General features: G+C 33.4%; 1 protein-coding gene across 1 annotated transcript in view; it reads left to right on the forward strand.

The window, feature by feature from the left end:
* The window catches only part of mmm (missing minor mitochondria), a 91,534-nt gene that overhangs the window by 14,352 nt on the left and 60,565 nt on the right, over positions 1-16,617 (forward strand). Inside the window, exons 6-8 of the mRNA XM_072525715.1 lie at positions 24-269; positions 7,448-7,609; positions 14,329-14,515. Coding sequence (XP_072381816.1) covers positions 24-269; positions 7,448-7,609; positions 14,329-14,515 — 595 coding nt within the window. The remainder of the gene's footprint in view (positions 1-23; positions 270-7,447; positions 7,610-14,328; positions 14,516-16,617) is intronic.

The following is a 16,617-nucleotide window of genomic DNA, read 5'->3' on the forward strand; positions in this document are numbered from 1 at the left end:
TTGTATTTATTTAACGTTTTCAGGTGAATGCCGTTTTGAACCTCTATTCCGACGACTACGCTGACTTGATAAACAAAGACTGTAGTTTTCTGACAGGAACTACAGTTGAAGAAGTGAAGGAGTACATGTCGTTCATGGACGTCAATCTGTGCAAAGACAAAATGATAGCTGATGTCTCGTGGCATCCTATGTGGTCTGGTACCGTGGCTTTGGCGTACACCGATGAAGCACCTTTCATCTTTCATTACGGGCCCAATACTGAAGACAGTGTATGTATTTTTTCGAATTAGTTTTTATTATTTTTACTATAGCTGGACCGTTGATTTTGCTAAAAATATGCTTTAATTTTTACTAACCCATTTTTAAATAAAGTTTTTATATAAAACGTACTAAATATTGATATATTATATTGCATTCCACGACACAGGAGTTTCATACACGAATTATATAAATTACTGAGTTTAACAATTGTATACAGGGTGAATCACTACGGACAGGACAGTGGTTTATCGCAAAACGGTAAAAGTTTTAACACACTAGGATTATTAGAGAGGTAACATACACAATGATTTATCTACATTAAATACATACTGGCGTTGATAGCCCTTAGACGAGGAGTCTATGAGGACGTGTTGATAGCAACTGAGAGTTGCTATCAACTTCCAAAGCAAATAATCTATAACATACGCTGTGTTATCTGAGTGTTTTATCGGTTTGTGCATTTTCAATAAAAACCTTTATTCTTCACAACAGTAACAAGTTTTTTCAAAAGAAATAAATATTGATTTGAAATACATAGTGATTCCTTATAAGTTTGTGTGTGTAGTTATTATTTGGGACCAAGTTTGAAAATTTTTTAGTTTTGAAAATTTATGCATTAAAAAATAGGTGTTGAATAAATTTGGCAAATTTATTTTTTTATTATCGTGTTCTGCAGATGTGTTTGGAGTTTGCAATGGAAAATTCTAGTTCTTGAAGAGTAATGGCTACATTTTGAACGATTATATTTGTCTAAAACAGTTGGTACCTTTAAGTTTACGAATTTTAGACCAAATAACACGTGAGGGAGTTGATGAATTTATAGATGATACGTATTTCATCCAAGTATCTCCTTTGCTTTTTTTCATAATATATCTTGATATAGCTTATATAAGTTTTTTAAAGTTAAGTAAGTTTTCGTTGATATTATGTTTTTTAAGTTTATTAAAGGCATGTTTACGAGATAATAGTGCAATTTTACTATTTTACCAAGGTACAGGTTGTGTTTTGCAATTTTAGTCTTTTCTTTACTTTTTAACGCTGCTTCTATAATAAAGTTAGAGGTAATGTCGTAGTTTAAATCATTACTTAAATGTTAAAAATTTGGCTAAAGAGTTTTTTAAATATGAACTTTCGATTGCCGAATCCCAAATAAGAATCCAGCCGAGTACAGATTTTACCATCTTATTCCGGTATAGCCTTTACGTTCCACAATAATGGTTTATTAAATAGTGTTAACGGTTGGACAGGAATTATCTTATTTTTCTTTTTGTGTAGACATGACTCTGTCTGTTTGTCAGTGTGCGTCCAGTAAGTTGTGGTTCCATTATTTTCGTCTTCCTACAGATCTATGGTCTTCCTATTGGGGAACCGTCTTTTGCCTTCTTTATTACTCTATTTGTTGTCATTCGGCTTATACGATCGTTCCATTCTACACTTCTATTTCTTAAACAGTCCTTGATGTTCTTTACCTTGCATCTACGTTGTATATCTGTACTTCTAGCTCTGTCCCATAGTATCTTACCATAAATTTTTCGTCTTTGCTGTTTCTAACATACCTTTTGTCCTCTCTGTACCAGGTCGTGTTTTTGCCGCGTATGTCATTATTGGTCTGATGATGGTTTTGTAAATTCTGCCTTTCATTTCTTTCCTGATATTTTTACTTCTCCATATTGTATCAGTCAGACAACCTGTGGCTCTGTTTGCTCTATTCACTTGATCTTCCACTTCTGTTTCGAGCTTTCCATAGTTAGATAACATGATGCCTAGATATTTAAACTCCATCACTTGTTCTATTATCTGACCTTCCAGCTCCAGTTTGTAGTAGAGTAGTATTGTGTCGTCTGCATAGCAGATTATTTTAAGTTGTTTTTCTCCCATTTGGTATCCTTTTGTAGTTCTTACTTTTTTTATTATTTCAATTATAATCAGGTTGAACAATAGAGGACTCAGAGAATCTCCCTCTCTTATCCCATTGCCAGCTTCAATAGGGTCGGTTAGTTCTTCTTCTACTTTTACTTTTATTGTGTTGTTTTGATAGATATTTTTGATCGTTTCGATTATTCCTAGAGGTACTCTCTTGCGTAATGAGAAAGTGCAGAGGAATGGGCATTGACCTGGGAGAAACTTGCCTATATACCTTACAGTTTGCAGACGATCAAGTCCTTATAGCCAACGATAAAGAAGACCTGACATATATGGCCAGAAAACTACAGGAAGAATACAAAAAGTGGGGTTTAGAACTCAATACACAAAAAACAAAATATCTCCCAATAGGCGCAGAACTATCCAAAATTCAGATGGACACAACCGAAATTGCATTCTGCACTGAATATACCTACCTAGGAATTGATTTCGACACCACAGGCACAGACAATAGGGAAATTAGAAAACGAATAACCCAGGCCCGTAGAACAATTGGATACCTTAACGGAGTTCTTTGGAGCTCAGAAATTGGTAAAAGACGCAAATACAATATATATGAATCTCTCATAAAAACCAGCTTAACCTATGGTACAGAGACATGGAGACTAACAGAAAGATAAAAGAAAACTCGAAGCAACAGAAATGGATGTATTTAGACGATCACTTCGAATATCTAGGGCAGACAGAATTAGAAACGATGAAATAAGGAATCGGATGGGGGTAGATGGATCACTGGCAACAGACATAGAAAGGAAACAACTTATATGGTATGGCCATGTTCAAAGAATGCCAGAAACAAGACTACCAAAAATCGCCATGAAATGGTTACCACCAAATCGTAAGAAACGAGGAAGACCAAAAAGAACATGGAAGGAGGGAATAACAAAGGCAATGAGCTCCCGAGACTTGACCGAAGAACAATGGAATGATAGAAATTCGTGGAAATTAGGCATCGGACAACGACGCAAGAAGTTTTGAAACCGATATATATATATATATATATATATATATATATATATATATATATATATATATATATATATATACTCTCTTGCGTACAATAAGTGGTTAACGTTCTTTAATTTATCTGTGGACTGTGGATCTGTGGACCCTTAAGGTCCACAAAACAAAGATATACCGGTTTGTTGTATTCTAATGATTTCTCTTGCACTTATCTCATTATAAATATGGCGTCGGTGCATGATCTTCCTGACCTAAAACCTTGTTGTTCTTGGTAGTGTTATAATCTCATTCAGTTTATTTGTTATCACTTTGGTTGTTAATTTTAGTTTTGTATTTAATAAATTAATTCCTCTGTAATTTTTCGGGTCCGAATTGTCTTCCTGTTTGAAAAGAGGTATTAGGATGCTTGATCTCTATTCTTGAGGAATTCTGTTTTGTTCTATTATTTTTTGGATTAGTTTTAATAGTTGTTTAGTCAGATCTGGTTCTCCGTACTTTAGGAGTTCGTTCGGTATTCTGTCCTCTCCTGGTGATTGTCTATTTTTTAATTTGTTTAATGCTTCCTTTATTTCTTCCTCCTCAATATTTATTTCTTCGTTTGTCGTCACCTCTGGTGTTGGTCGTTCATTATCGTCACCGATTGAAAGTAGTCTACCCATGTTTCCTTCTGAATGTGTTTCGTTTTTATTAGTTCATTCATCTCTTTTCTTTGTCCTCTGATCATTCTCCATATTTCTTTTTGTGTTCCATCTGTTTTGGGAATCTCTGCCATTGTCTAACTAAAATATTCGTTTCATTTCTGATTCGTTTATATGCGTGTTGTGTTTATTGTATTCTGTATTGTAAAAACACTTTCTTCTTTTCTTCACATTTTGTCTTCACTTCCTCTTTAAACCATGGTGTTTTCTTTTTTGATATGTTAGTTTTCGTTACTTTCCTCTTTCCAAGTAATTCTGTTGCTGCGTTAATTATGTTTATATTTTTTCTAATATTTTCTAATATTTTATTCCTAGCGATCTTCTCTGATATTCTTTTTCTATATAAGTATTCCATGGATTCCGTATTTAGTCCTTCGACTTTGATTTTTGTTTGTGTTGGCGCCGCTCTCTTGGGTGTGAATTATTTCAGGGTAATTCTTATTTTACTTAATATAGGTTATGATTGCTACCTACATCTGCTGAGTTGAGGTATCTTACGTCGATTATTTTCGATAGATCTCTGTTGGTTGTAACATAATAGATCTTTGTCCACGGGTGTTATTAAATGTATCTTTGTGTTGGTCTTTGTGGCCAAAAAATGTGTTGTTGATTCTAAGTTCGATATTCGTGCAGAAGTTGATTATCAGTTCTCGATTTCCGTTTTTAACATTCTTGTTATGTTTTGTTTAATTACGGTATTACTTGATTGCCTATTCGAGAGTTAAAATCCCCCAATATTATCATTTTCCCTCTGACTTGATAACTTGCTACTCTGCTACTTGTTGTAATTGGTCGTAAAACGTTTCCCTTGTTATTTGAGGCTTGATATTTTTTGGTGAATATACTCCGATGATGTTCAAGTCTTCCGTCTCCATTCTTATCTTTGTTGTTACAATTCTTTCTGATATGTATTGACACTCTTTGATGTGATTTTGGTATCTTTGGTGTATTAACAAGGCTACACTTTCTTTGGCCCTCTTTTGCTACTCCACTGTATGGATTCACCCAATTTTGATTGTCCTTTCCCATTCTTTTTTGTTTCCTGTAGAGCACAAATGTCTATTTCTTTCTCTTTCAGCACTTGGGTTATTTCTTGGTCCCATGAGTTGAGCGATCTGACACTCCAAGTAGTAATTCTCATCTGGGTTTTGGATATTTTCGCTTGTCCTTATTTCTTGCCGTGGTGGTCTTCATAGTATCAATCCGGTTCCGATACTATACATTGTTTATTTGAGCAGTCAGTATTTGTTTTAACGATTGGTAGGTTGCTAACCTTGCCAATCACCCTCCATATCTAATCAGTACTTGGGACAAGCTGTGGTAATCGCAGAGCTACTCAATCTACCCCGCAATCGCCCCAGGCAGTTATTAATTATCGACTCGCATTTTTGTCGCTTTCGCATTTAATTGGAATGCCAAAAGTGGTAAAAATTGTAACGTTATAAACTTACCGTTTCTTTGAAAACCTCTGACACGTTTTTGGCAGTGATTCACCCCGTATAATGATAATTTTAAAAATATGTATAAATTATAAAAAATGCGAACAATATGCAAGTCGATACAGGTGACAGACCAGAGCATTGTGTGTTAACTAAAGTATGACGTCACGGTTAGTGATTGGCATTTAGGATTACGTGACAATCATAACAATAATTACAACTCCAAATAATTAAATAATTAAAGAACTACCAACACCTACTTATTTTAACTATGTATTTTAATTAACCTAAATATAAACAACTTTTTAATTATTTCAAAACTGATTGAGTTAATTGGCGATTATATTAACGAAGACGATACATAATTAAGGAGAAAAAAGAAAAGGCGCTTATTCATGTACTAAAAGCATCATACCATACATATATAAATAGTTAGTAATCTGTGGACGATGCTGGTTCAAATGCGTTCTCATCCTCATCATCATCAACCAACTTGAGTCGATTGTTGGACATGTCATTCGTCAATAGCTTTTAATTTTCCCTTAGTTGCGTTGTTTATAAGTAGTTTCTTGACTAAATGAGTATTTTGTCTAAAAAGCGGTGATAGTCTGGCAATAATTGACTTCTAACATTTATTGAATAACCCAAATTGCGTTATCCGCCCCTATCCGTTATTAACCGCCCCTATCCGATGGGGCTCTCTCCGTTGGAGGTGTGGATGACCACCCGGAGAACTATATTGTTATTTTTCATCCTGCTTCTTGTATTTTCGCCTTTTGTTGTTTTTGCATGTGCCAGGATGCTAAAGCCTGATGCCAAAACCCCCACTTTGGAGGACCTGCACTTTCAGCCGCCCATTCTGGATCCGACGCTGTTTGCAGCCGCCCACTCTGGATCAGACGCTGCGTGATTCTATACAAACCCTAAAATCCGGGGCCGCCACTTCCGCCATCCTCGCCGTACCGAAGGGACCCTAAGCAGGTACTAATTTCCCGGGTCAGCAAAACACCTGAAATCTGTGGGGGGCAGGAAATGATTCATTTTTTCCTGATAGGCATATCCAAGGAATTCCAAGGAGTTCCTACCCACTACCCACAGTCTAATCTATTTCACGATAACTTAACCTTACATCAGCTAAAGTAATTGCCTGTACGCATTTCACCTCGTTTCAGATTCAAATTTCTTAAAATACGGTCCATGTCAACTAACTTACATTCATACCTAAGCAAAACAGCAAAACAATTTATTGAATCTAAAACAATATTGGCAATCTAAATCTGTCCTGTCAAACTGTTTGATTTTTAATAGCCAACTAACTGCTTCATTAATGAGTATTACAATTCAATAAAATCACGTTATGCTTTGAACGTAATTTTCTTTTTTGATAATAAAGATATCGATGATTTTTTTTACAAAAACGTTGAAAGCAATGAATTTATTTTAAAATATTGATGTAGAGTTTGCTTTTAATAAATTCCACAGGGTGTTGCAAAATAAGATGAAAAAACAACTTTATTTTTATACCCCTTACATGTCCAGAAAACATTAATGCAGTAATTACTAAAAAATAGATCTGCAATGCAAAAAAAAATCATCGAAATCCAATTAAGGATTCAAAAGAAAAATAGCTTACAAATGGTACAGTTGGAGTGGTGAGGTAATTTTGTAGATTAGAAAATCACGTAATGCGTTGAACGTACTTTTATTTTTTGAAAATAGAGATATCGAAATGATTTTTTTACGAAAATGTTGAGAAATTATGAAGCTATCCCGAAATCTTAATAAGATGTAGCGTTTGTATCTAATATATTCCACAGGGTGTTGCAAAATTAGATAAAAAAAAACACAACTTTATTTTTACACCCTTATATAGACAAAACGTTCACATTTCTCAAAAAACATTAATATAGTAATTAATTAAAAATATTCCTACAATTTGAAAAAAAATCATGAAAATCCAATTAAGGGTTCAGAAGAAATATAGTTTTAAAATCATGGTCCATTTAAGAAAGTACGTTAATTTTGGAGAGTAGTATATATACAAACTAACTTAGGAGTTAATGTAGACTTAATATCTACATGGTGACCGAAAGTGTTAAAGATTTTCTGGTTAATCTATTTAATTCAGTTTTAGAGAGTTTGCTTATTATTCTAATTTAACAGGTTCTAAAGGCTGTCCATGGAGACAATCCAACCTTAATATGGAGTTGTTTGGACGTTCTTAAGCCGAAACTTATATTAGAATCACCAAGAGAAGTCACAAAGCTATCTTTCTGCGAATTTGATGAAAACGTCCTAGTGGGTGGCTTGAAAAATGGACAAATTGTAAGTAATATATTTTAAAAAAAATTTACAGTAGGTATGTCTCAGTAAGTGAGGTCAATTTTTTAGTCATTTTCTTATTTGTTTATCCATCTTTCCAACCTGATATCCAGGAAAATTACCTTTTCCTTGAATTCTAAATGTTATTTTCTTAAATTACATATTTCATCTTAGTTAGTGGCAGTCGAAAACTTAAACTTATTGAATGACGGCAGAGCGACTAGAATGGATATCCATACAGGAAAAACTTTAGTCATTGATCTTACCCTATGTGAACCAATCTTATCTTCAACATTTATCTGGGATGTAACTCCTCACTTATTTGGTAGGGATCATTTCCCTATAAAAATATCTTTTCCATCACCCTATAAAAAATTGATAGTATAAATATTCCTAAATGGAACATCAAAAATGCCAACTGGAACAGTTTTCAAATTTCAATAAAACCCAAAATACAATCTATAAGAAAAAAGGAAATTACAGACATAAATGAAACTGTATATATTTTCTGTTCTACATTAATTGACGTAGCCAATAAACATATCGGAGTAATAAAAATAAACAATAAACATATCCCACTCCCATGGTGTAATGAAAAGTGTCAACAAGCTATAAAAGCGTACAAATCTGCCTTCATTAGGTTCAAAAGGAATAAGTCAAACGTCAATCTGATAAATTACAAAAAACTTGGAGCAGAAGCTAGATATATTATGAAAAATAGTAGAAAAGAATCGTGGAAAAAGTTTGTTAGTTCAATAAATAGTTCAACACCAACATCTTTTGTTTTGGAAATATGTCAGACAAGTTACAGGAAGGAAATATACTCCCAAAATTCCATTCTTAACACAAAATGGAAAAATAATAACAAATACAGCAGAAATTACGGAAATATTAGCAAACCAATATGAAAATAATTCAGGTGACAACAATTATAGTGATGCCTTCCTGGAAACAAAATACACCAAAGAAAAAGAATTAATGGATAACGATGATTATACACACAACTCAATAAATAACCTCTTTACAAAAACAGAGTTAGACGACACACTTAAAGAATTTAAGAAATCTGCACCAGGTCCTGACAACATACTCATTTTTTTTTCAGAATTTGCCCGAGAGTGCCAAAGAGTTTACTATACTATACTCCGACAAAAATTTGAAGACGATGACACATATATTTGCAGCTGCTGATAATGGTTAAATTTGAGAAGTGTCAGTAGCGTACTGTAGTGCACAGTGAACGTGAGTGAATTTTGATACATTACAGCGGAAAGTTTTCACTGCAAACTCGTAGATTATTATTGTTATTTTAGACTATTATTATTGTTAGAATATTATTATTGTTAACAACTACCTATATTTCGTTATTTCGAGGTAAATTTAAATCTATTGATTTGCCGTGTTTGTCTTAAATGAAATCATGAAACGACAAGTAAACGCATTGTAAGATTTAAAACAAAACGATTAAGGCTTGGATTTGTAATAAAAAAATCAAGAATTAATTATTATATTGTAATGAAGTAAAACCATTAATACTTAGATTAGTTAAAGTTAAATTGATAGTTGATAGTTAAAATTACAGCAACTTTAAGTGCGCCAAAAACTCGCCAGCGTGGACGAAAACCTCTAGATCTAGATGAAACACAACTGAATTTAATCAGGAGGACTGTACATACATTCTTTTTAGAAAATAAGCCCCCAACGATCAAAACAGTTAGGACCAAGTTACTGGAAAACAATATGATTCCTCAAATGAGCGCCGAAACGCTAAGAAAAGTTCTACACAAGTTAAATTTTCGTTACATGAAACGATCTCGAAAATCAATTTTAATAGATAAAGAGGAAATAGTAGCATGGCGACGAAGATATTTGCGCTCTATTAGAGATTATCGTCTTTCCAAAAGAAAAATTTATTATCTTGATGAAACTTGGATTAATGCCGGTCATACAGTTTCCAAAATTTGGCATAATACGACTGTAACAACTCCTCGTCAAGCATTTATAGAAGGCTTATCAACAGGATTACGAGCACCATCAGGCAAAGGTCAGCGTCTTATTGTAGCTCATATCGGTAGTGATACAGGTTTTCTGCAAAATAGTGCTCTCATTTTTGTATCAAAGAAAACAGGCGACTATCATGAGGACATGGACGCCACATGCTTTGAAAGATGGTTCGAAAACGTTCTTCAGCGTATTGAACCTAATTCAGTGGTAGTATTAGACAATGCATCCTATCATAGCCGACTTGTTGAACGAATTCCTAATATGAGTGACAGAAAAGCAGTTTTACAAAATTGGTTAAAAGAAAAATCCATTCCATACGGCGAGGATATGGTTAAAATGGAGCTAATGAATATTATTAGACAACATCGTAGTACATATCGTCAGTATGCTGTGGATACAATGGCTAGACTTCATGGCATTACCGTCTTAAGACTACCACCTTATCATTGTGAACTAAACCCAATAGAATTAATTTGGGCACAAATGAAAGGATATGTAGCTCGAGAAAATGTCACTTTTAAAATTATTGATGTCCAGAGCCTCTTGCAAGCTAGTTTGGACAATATACATTCAACTGATTGGAGCAATGCGATAAGCCATGTTATTAAAGTAGAAGACGATATGTGGAGATTGGACGGCATGGTGGATACTGTTATTGAGCCTGTGACAATACAATTAGGATCAAATGATTCAGACAGTTCAACAGACAGTTCTGCAGAATCAATGGAGTAAAATAATTTGGAAAATTATGAGGTACATATTTTCTTCTTCTTTTTGTGTTAATATGACTATCTGTTTTTTCAATGTGCCTCCAGTAAGTTGTCATTCCATTGTTCTCGTGATCTTTACACTGATCCTCTTCAAATTGGAGAACCGTCTCTCGCCGTGCTTACTACTCTATTTGTTGTCATTCGGCTTATGTAGCCATTCCATTATACCTGTTTTTTACGCAGTTATTAATGCCGCCCACCTTGTCTTGTCATCTTTTTTTCAAAGGGTTGTCATATCTGCTATTTCTAACATTTTTTTGTCCTTTTTGTATCCGGTCGTGTTTCTGCCGCGCATTTATTGGTCTGATGACTGTTTTGTAAATTCTACGTTTCATTTCTTTTCCGATATTTTTATTTCTCCATATTGTTTCATTCAGGCAACCTGCGGCTCGTTTGCTTTATTCACTTGATCCTCCACTTCCGTTTCGAGTTTTCCATAGCTAGATAGATGAGGTACATATGTGCTTTTAAAATTAATTGAAACAGTCACATTTACCAGTGTTGTGAAAAAATTGATTACTCTTATAATAAAACAATCTCATTTAAATTCATCTCAGTCAGAAACAGACTCTGAATGAATATTGCATTGTGGATTAGGTCTATTGGGGACACCACGTACAAATAAAACGCACCGAAAACTTTACCCCATGGGTGGTGTGGAAACAAGTTAATTGGAGAGGTTATAACTCCACCTCTTAAGATTATTAAAAATTTGGTTCAGTTGTGATTAGTTTATTGTATATTAGCTTATTTATATCACCATAAATTGAATAGTTTATAGAAACACTAAAGATTTTATTGTATAAATTCATGAAACAAAATAAAATACCTGAAAGTTAAAACCTATTTATTTTAAGATTTTATTTCAGTTAATTGATACGCAACAAATCAAAACACGCATTCTGTAATTGACACTACAGTTGGCTAACTTTAGGTACTCAATGTCACTCTTTAATAAGAAGAGCCCTTAGAACATTCTCAAGCGATTAAAATCGGTTTTTAAGTCTTGTAAACCACATAATATAAACTGTACCTAGTACACTAGTTTGACCAAAATAGTTTTTCCAATTCAAAACAATTTTATTTAGAACAATATTATTTAAGATTTACAAATTCTAAAATCTTAATACCTCAGTACAGAGCCTTTACGATTAAAAATCATAACATAAATACGTATAAATACAAACGTTTTTACTAACAATTGTTATATTTGTTATTTGGCAATAAATTATCTAAACATTTTATTAAAAAAAACGTAGTCTAACTGTTTTTATTTTATTCAATAAATTCTCAAATAAATTCAAATTTTAATACAAGACTTTAAACACGCTTTCATGAAACGCCACTGATAAGGAGTGAGTAATTACGAATTCGGATTATTTGTGGTGACCAAATATTATTTGCTAAAACGTATCGTGAATGCATTTGTTGTTACAGCTGGCTCACTGTAAAAGACCGCATATCATCGAGTAAAATGTACGGAGATCAATAAAAATGTTGTGAACTGATATTGTGTTGATTTTCTTATTAGTAAACGGCGTATTTGATTTAGACCTCGTACAATTCGGCTGTTATATTAAATGTATTAGTCACCTTTTTGAATATCTTGGAGGACTATACAAATATATAATCACATATGGTCTAAAAATGTATTTCTTTCAAGTTGTCATAAAGCCATAATTATTCCATTACTAAAAACTGACAATGACCGAACTAACCCAGAATCATATAGACCAATATCGTTGACAAATGTTATGTGCAAAGTGTTAGAAAAAGTAGTAAACAAAATATTAATTTGGTACCTATAAATAGAACATCACAATAAACTTATTAGTGAACGGAGTGGTTTCCGTCAAAATAGGTGTACAGCTCACAACTTGAATGACCTAGAGTCAGAAATTCATGAAGCTTTTGCAAACAAACAGGAATGTATCGCAGTATTTATAGATATAACAAAAGCATATGATACTAGGTATATGGCGACGCAACATTATAGGAAAACTCGACAAGTGGAACCTAAAAGGAAATATTTTATACTTTATTGGTAACTTCTTTAAATTTGGAAACTTTTAAGTTAGAGTTGCTAATGTCTTAGCTTCAAAGAAAATACAAACAAACGGCATCCCGCAGGCTCTACAATAAGCACGACCATTTTTTTAATTGCTATAAATGATATAGATCACTGCTCCCCACTAGTGGGGCTTCCCTCTAGTGAAAGGAAGACTTTATGCTGATTATCTGCATATCTTCAAAAACATATTCAAATTTCACTAAATAGCTCAGGTTGCTCGTCAGGATCCATACGATTGAAGTTTTCTACATCTAAAACAAAATGTGTGTTTTTTTCGAAAAAACATTTGCAAGTAAATCCATCATTATACCTCCAAGGGCAATTGTTAGAATTTAAAAATGGCATTCGCTTCCTAGGTATGACTTTTGATAAAAAACTAACCTGGGAAGATCATATTGTAAACTTAAAGAAAACATGTCAAAACCGAATAAATTTATTAAGAACCATCGCCGCTCATAATTGGGGAGCTGACTTCTCTAGCCTCATGTATTTATACAAATGTCTAATTAGGTCTAAAATTAATTATGGTTCTATTGTTTATTCTTATTTTAAAAAATCTCTATTACAGCAACTAGATACAGTACAAAGCAGTGCATTACGAATTGCCACAGGAGCTTTCCGAACATCGTCTGTCTTAAGCCTTCAATTCCTAACGGGAGAACCACCTTTCGAATATAGGAGAATGTACTTAAGTTTATCGTATGCATCAGCTGCTCTTGCAAATGATAATAACCCAGCCAACTATAATTTCAAAACAAGCAGTTTCCCTAATACATACTTTAATAAGAAACAAGATCAACCTTTTTACGAAAGAATTAGACAATATACAAATAACCTTCCAGATTTGTTTGCATCAAACATCAAAACACCTCCTCCCTGAAAAATTTCCCCATTTCAAATCAATGCTGACCTAAGTAAATACAACAAAACTGAAATAAACCATAATTACATTAAACAAGCTTTTCTTGAGATAATGAACAAGCATAACGATTATCTTCCTATATATACCGACGGACGCATCAAAAACAGACAACATCTTGGAGCATCAGTAATATCTCCTAACGCTGCTAAAACTTTTCAATTATCTTCGTTCAATAGCATCCTTACAGCCGAACTGTACGCCATCTTGTTAGCAGTAAAATGTAAGTAATACTTCTTCACCAATTAGAAATTAAATTATTATAGGTTCCATCACACGTAGGCATCTACGGAAATGAAAGAGCAGATTTGTATGCTAAAGAAGCAATAACCCGCACCGAAGCAACACTAGTGCGCGAAGTAGTAGCGAATGATATGAAAGCGGTTATTAAAAATAAAATAATGTGTATGTGGCAAAACAAGTGGAATACGACTGCAGAGAAACTTAAAACAATAAAACCGAGTGTGAAACCATGGAAAAGACTGGATCATACAAGACTAACTCTAGATCTTAGTAGTTAATACGAATAAATAAAACAAAAAAAAATATTTTATCTCAAATATGTTTTTGACCTTTTTGGATTGCTTTAAGTTCGGTCATAAATTCTACTATATATATATGTATATATATATATATATATATATATATATATATATATATATATATATATATATATATTTAATTCTTGATTGTCACCACACTCTTTCTTAATTGGGGACCTAAATAGTTTTTTATTTCTTATCAAAGTATTATCAGAAAAATAACCTAATTTTTTTTTTCTTTTTTGATGGCCTTGGCCGAGCCAATTAGCCAGACAAATTTAAAGACAAACAAAAATAACCTAAAACTCCTAAAATTAATAATGAAACAGTTTTTGATATGGTTGCAACATACTGAGACGTACCTGCTGTAAAATGGAATCTTACAGATTATTCTACAATACCCCATGTTTTTATAGATTATTTGGGATATACGAAACAAACTTCATAAAGTCGAAGAACTTGAAGTGCTAACTACTGCACAACAAAAATACCGAGCTTATATGCATTCTTTAATGTCATGGATGAAGAATATTTACGATTTGGCCATCGTAAGACCTACGGCGTTATCAGATCATCGGTATTCACATAAAGGACCAGTCACAGGTATTTGTAGCTATTTTATAACTGCTAGAAAATAAATACAGACATTTATTACTGTATTTATTGTCGAGCAGATAAAAAAATGCATAACTTTCCATTATAAAGTAGTAGTAAGTCATGAGGTGATCTATGGGGTAGAAATTATACTATTGATAATAGAAGTGAAAATCAGCGAGATACATGAGAAAGGAAAATTTTAAGAAAGGTCTACAACCATTCAAACTGCTCTAGTCATTTTTTTGGTAGTCCAGTTTCAAGCCGATCCTGGATCATTTTCTCTGCACCTTAAGCTGGTACTGATGATTGCTGCTGCCCTTTCCGATTAAGGGAGAGGAAATAGGTAACTAAATTTTAGGAGAATAAAGGGATGACATATGGTTTCTCTTAGTAAAGAATTGAGAGCAAAACATGGCTCTCGTGGGGAGGGTAGTTTCACTGAAGAAGGTTTATTCTCCACCGGGATTGTAGAAAAGTGTTTACTCGCTACCCCACACAATATATTACCACTATAGTAACTAAAGGTCCACGGACTATATTACAAAATGTATAGTCTGCAACCTAAAATGATTTCTTAGTCATATATACCACTGTCTATACTTTCTTCTATAGATGAAACCAATCTATTCAGTGGAGGTTGGCGATTACTTCTGCAAATTCTTCTTTTTTTGGACTATTCTTATTAATTCTTGAATGTCTAATCATGACCAGTCTTTAATGCTATGTATAATTTGTCTTCTGCCTTTCTTTAAACGTTTGAGGAATATACACTTTTCATTTTTGAATATGTATCAGAGGAAGAATTATGCGTTTTTTTATAATGTGTATAAGTTTACGACCGCTATTCATATGCCTTAAAGGTTTTTAACTTATAACATGGTCGGCTAGGATTTCTAACATAAGACGAAATATCCAGATCTCAAAGTTCTCTAAATAATGTGACATCAACCATATTCTTTTTAAGTGCGATAAACATAGGTATGAAACAGATCAGCTGTATTCAAAACTATCAGAACTTAAAATTCAGACTCCCATAAACATCACCCATTTACTCTCCTTAGATAGTAGAGAAGTATACGAACTAATATGTAACTTTTTATTTAAAGTTGGTTACATTATTTAAAAACTAATATCTTACATTACAATTCTGTGGCTAAAGGACTAGTTTCCAAGCCAACTCACCAAACACACACACACACACATTGTAACATGCTTTCATACGGTACAGCAAAACTCTACATTTCTCTTTATACATTTTTCTACACAGTACCCTAAACTCGTATCAATATTTCGGGAAGTAAATCGTCACATGAAGTAAAAAGGTGAAGAAGAAGGTGGTTAGATCCATAATTAGTCATGCTGCCAGGGTCTGGTGAAATAAAATAACGCAACAAAAGGCAATAAATAACAAAGATACAAAAAATGTAAAGACTCGCTCAGGTAGGAATCATGATTGCAATGAGATCGTGTTCCATTAGAGAGAGATAATGCTAGACTTCCTCCTCTGCATAAATAGATAAGAAAGATGGCTCTAGAAAGGGCATTAAGTCCAATACCAGCTCCGTATTTCGGCAACCCGAGTAGACGTCTGAAAAGTAAGGTATGGAACAACGCAATCCATGAAGTTTTTCACAGATGTTATGTCTCTAAAATGTATTTCGAACTTACGTTAAAGAGCATCTTAAACAAACAAGTTATTATATCATGGGATAAAAACGTAGAAAGGAGTACGAATAGCGGTTGCTGGTTCTAATACCAGACTCTCAATAGCACTCACAAGCACTCCTATAATATGCCATGCAGATCTGCTAGCAAAAGGTTTTTGTGCAAAGGAATGCCTGTGAGTAAAGTTCCTGAATTCACCATTAACACTTACTGTATTAGACACCCAAGTTTCACTGAAGACTCTTAAGTTTACAACTTATGAAACCATAATAGCTTTGAACTATAAGCAGTCCTTAAAGCATTTGTATTATAACAAAAAGCTACATAGTGGAAGATATCGGAAAATGGACAAATAATTTAATACAGCCTACTGAATATATATGTCAGGACAAAGGCAAGTAAGATTATTAAAATATTTTCCTCTCCACGCAAAAATACTTTTA

The sequence above is a fragment of the Diabrotica undecimpunctata genome, chromosome 3 (assembly GCF_040954645.1).
Source record: "Diabrotica undecimpunctata isolate CICGRU chromosome 3, icDiaUnde3, whole genome shotgun sequence".
In the NCBI taxonomy this organism is placed as follows: domain Eukaryota; kingdom Metazoa; phylum Arthropoda; class Insecta; order Coleoptera; family Chrysomelidae; genus Diabrotica; species Diabrotica undecimpunctata.